Genomic DNA, 4172 nt, shown 5'->3' on the forward strand with positions numbered 1-4172 from the left:
ATCAGATTTTCCTTTAAATTATTAATTACAACCATAATTCAATATTTTAAAATATTTAGTTAAAACATACTAACATAACTTCTTAAAACATAATGAACTTACTTGGTTCAAAGGATGCTCGCAACCAATCTCGAAGACACATTATAGCTTGTATTGTCTTTGACTGTAGTGAAGCTCGATAAGGACTAATCACTCGTCGGCTTGTGCTAAATGTGCTCTCTGAGGCAACAGTGGATATTGGAATAGTTAAAATATCACGAGCCATGCTTGAGAGGTCTGGGAATCTCATTGAACAAGACTTCCAAAAATCCAAAACATCCAACTCCACATTTCGATCCAAACATGGTTCTTCCAAATAAAGATCCAACTCTGATTTTTGCATTTGAACTCTACTAACATGACCTTCAAATGCATCTAACTCTTGCATTTCATCATAATCATCATCATTAATAGTCAAATTGCTTTTGGAACTCATAGTATACTGTGAAGAAGATGCTCGATCTTTTTTGTAAGCTTCAAAACATTTATAAAGAGTAGCAACCACATTCGAAGTGTATTCTCTAGATTCCATCCCATACACTTTAGTATAACAAAATTCAACAAATTTAACTTTATAGCGAGGATCCAAAATCACAGCACAAGATAAAATCAAGCTATATTCAGACCAATATTTGTCAAACTTCCTCTGCATTTCTTTAACCATAGGTGTCAAGAAGCTTTCTGGTTCATTAACCACATTTAGCAATTTACGATGAATTTGCCACACACCTTTAAAAATATAAATTAGAAGTAGGATATTTGACACCGGAAAAATACATCAAGTCACCTCATGGAAAGACTTCAAAAAAATTGCACAAAAACGAGCAACATCATTCCACTCTTGATCGGGTTAAGCTATATATAAAATTACTGTCTCTTTCACCCAAATATAAGAAAGCAGCTTTGTAATGAAGTGGCACAACAAGCATGTCATAGATAGAGTTCCATCTGGTTGGACAATCAAGGCATAATTTTTTTCTAATGTCCAAATTTAACTTCTTTGCAATATCATAAAATTTCTTTCTTCTATGAGTGGATTGCTTCACATATTTTACACCAAGACGCAACTTGCCAATGGTCAACATAATAAGATTAAATGCTGATTGCACAACCAAATTTAATATATGAGCACAACATCGTATATGAAAGAATTCACCATCACAAGGAAGAAAACCCCGCTGGTTAAGACGACTCTTAAGCAATGAAACAACACAGTCGTTTGTACTCAGATTATCCAAAGTGATACTAAATAGTTTATGTTGAATGTTCCATTGAGCAACACAGGTATTAATTTCATCTTCAATAGAAAAGCTGTCATACGGAGGTGGAATGAGTTTAAAATGGATAAGCCTCTTATGCAACAACCATTCATGATCAATAAAATGCGCCGTAACACAAATATAGTGATCTTCAGTGATAGATTTCCAAGTGTCTGATGTTAAGCATATTCTACTAGGGCACTCAATCAATATGTCTTTCAAATTCTGTCTTTCCCGCTTATATAGCAACATAATATCTCTTTTGATTGTTTTTCTACTCATCATTTTAAATTCAGGACATGCAGCTGCTATCACACGCCTAAATCCAATATTCTCAACCATTATGAAAGGTTGTTCATCAATAGCAATCATCATAGCAATTTCTCTACGAATGATCTCAACATCAATTTTATAATTTGAGAATGACGTACCGCTGGTTGTTGTTTGATGAGAAATTGTGTATTGTCTAATGTCACGACAAACACGTTTCGGACATTTAGTCAAGTGCCTCCTCAAATGCGATGTTCCTCCTGTGCTTTTGCAAGAATATGCCTTCTTACAATATTTGCATTGAGCTCTTTGTGAATTTGCATCAATTGGTGGTAATTTGTCAAAATGCTCCCACACATCCGATCTACCACGCTTTGATTCAGGCTCAACATTTTCATCACCAAGATTAATTGGTGTACTTGATTGACTTTCCATATCTATTGAATATTAACAAACAAAATTATCAATAGAAAAAAATTCATGTGGTGTAATAAAAAAATTAATTTATAAATAAAAATCTAAAAGCTGAAGTATAAGAGTGAATTTATTACTTGGATGGTTAGACCTTACCTTGAGATGAAATGGATGAAGTGAAAAATCAAATGAGCACAATGATTGCTTAAAGTAGGAGAAAAGCTTGATCATGGAACCTAGAGAAAGCTCATGAAGTGTGAATTCAAGATTCCAAAAAAAAGAAGAATGCCTGCACATTCATATAAAAAGTGACTTGATTAAAAAGAGGCAAAATACTAATACACACTACACATCAAAAGAAGAAAAAAAAAGTCTAAGAATATATTACCTAGATGGCCAAATCTTCACCGGATATGAAAATGGATGACTGCAAAAAATGAAAAGAGCATGGCGGTTGGTTAAAAGCAAGAGGAGAAAAAGCTTGATGGAGGAGAGAAGCTTGATAATGGAAGTAGAAATAAAAAAACAAACACTTTTTTTCATTATTTGAATGTCATATGTCATCCCCCTGAGCCCCTCAAACGAAAAACAAAGACACAATTAGATGAAAAGCTTGCATGCACAGATTCCAATATTTTTTTATATTAAAAAAATCTAAAAATCAAAGGCTAAAAAGTTGCCTACTCAAGCCTATTACTATTTTATATATATATATATATATTATAAATAATGTATTATATATATTATTTATTTATTCGGGTCGGGCCGGGTCGGGTCGGGTTAAAATTCATCTGACCCAAACCCAGCTCCGAAATTCAATCGGGCCAAACATTTGAGCCCAACCCAGTTTTTTGGGCCAACTTTCTAAACCCAGGCCCTGTATTTTTTGGGCTGGGTTCGGGCCAGCCCATGGGCCTGTGGAATTTCCTCACGAGCATGGATAATTTCCACAGGCATGTGTGGATTCTCTGTAATTCTCTTTTTCATTCGGTTGTGAACAATACTTGCTACAATAATTTACTACAGTGTTTGCTACAATCGGCCCAAAACACTCCCGAATCTATGTTTTCATCAAGGTAACATCAACGGGCACATGTTCACGTCATAGATCGCTTAGCTTTTTTCAATAACCGGCCTCATTGGTGGAAATCTTGTTATCACACATTCTCGCATCTTGAACCCGACTTATGTCTTCGCTTTGACCCTTCTCAAGATTTCCTCTAACTAGTATGTTCATGATCTACATTAGCTTCTTTCTTTAACATTCGGCTTCACAACCCTATATGCATGAAAGTATCACAAATGCACAAGTATTATTGCTAAAACTTGATGAGAGTAATGCTCATCATAAGGAAAGAACAATTCGCATTCTTATCAAACAAGCACTTATCAATAAGGGTTTTAATTGAAAAATTTGAGATATTTCCGAAAGAAAAAATAAAGGATTAGGTTTTTGATTGAAAGATAGAAGACATTATGGAAATAAAACATAGGATTCTTATTTTGCCTCAAAAATAATACAAATCCCCAATAGAAGACAAATGATTAGAGCTTTGATTCAAACATAAAAAAATTAAACATTCCAAAAAGAAAATATATGATTAGTATTTTGGTTCAAAACCAAAAAAAAGGAGATATTCTGAAAAGAAAATGTAGGATTAAGTTTTTTATTCAAAACTAGACGACATTCTGAACAGAAATAATCAAATTAGGATTTTGATTGAAAACTGAAATTTAGGTGACATTCCGAAAAGAGAACATATGATTAGGGTGTTAGTTGGAATATAGTTGACAATTTGAAAAGAAAATATAGGATTATAGTTTTCAATGAAAATAGGAGACATTACTATAAGAAAACATATGATTAGTGTTTTCATTAAAAAATAGTATAAATTCTTAAAAGAAAACATAGGTTAGGGCTTTGATTGAAAAATATGAGTCATTCCGAAAAGAAAACATAGGATTAGGGTTTTGATTAAAAATAAAATCAGACATTGCGAAAAGAAAATATAAGATTAGGGTTTTTATTTAAAAATTAGAGCCATTCCGAAAAGAAAAATAGGATTAGGGATTTGATACAAAAAAAGTTGACATTTCAAAAAAAGAACATAGGATTAGGATTTTTAATAAAAAAAATAGGTGACATTACTATAAGAAAGCATAAGATTATGGTTTTGATTCAAAAATAGT

The 4172-nt window shown here is 32.7% G+C and overlaps 1 protein-coding gene across 1 annotated transcript; it reads right to left on the reverse strand.

The window, feature by feature from the left end:
* Positions 1–206: 206 nt before the first annotated feature.
* LOC120251892 (zinc finger BED domain-containing protein RICESLEEPER 3-like) lies at positions 207–2254 on the reverse strand. Its single transcript, XM_039260542.1, has 4 exons — positions 2139–2254; positions 1112–2005; positions 324–720; positions 207–219 (listed from the first exon to the last, which is right to left on the reverse strand). Exons 2-4 carry the CDS (start codon positions 2001–2003, stop codon positions 207–209), a joined length of 1302 nt encoding a protein of 433 aa, XP_039116476.1. The 5' UTR covers positions 2004–2005; positions 2139–2254.
* Positions 2255–4172: the final 1918 nt, after the last annotated feature.

This window comes from Dioscorea cayenensis, chromosome 20 (genome assembly GCF_009730915.1).
Source record: "Dioscorea cayenensis subsp. rotundata cultivar TDr96_F1 chromosome 20, TDr96_F1_v2_PseudoChromosome.rev07_lg8_w22 25.fasta, whole genome shotgun sequence".
NCBI classification, from domain to species: Eukaryota; Viridiplantae; Streptophyta; class Magnoliopsida; order Dioscoreales; family Dioscoreaceae; genus Dioscorea; species Dioscorea cayenensis.

Bases quoted from the DNA above. Each gene is read 5' to 3' on its own strand.
- LOC120251892 (XM_039260542.1), bottom strand. From the start codon at position 2,003: ATGGAAAGTCAATCAAGTACACCAATTAATCTTGGTGATGAAAATGTT. The intron at 721-1,111 runs GCAAGTTGCGTC...TTAATGAACCAG, and splicing joins TCTTATTATGTTGACCATTG to AAAGCTTCTTGACACCTATG.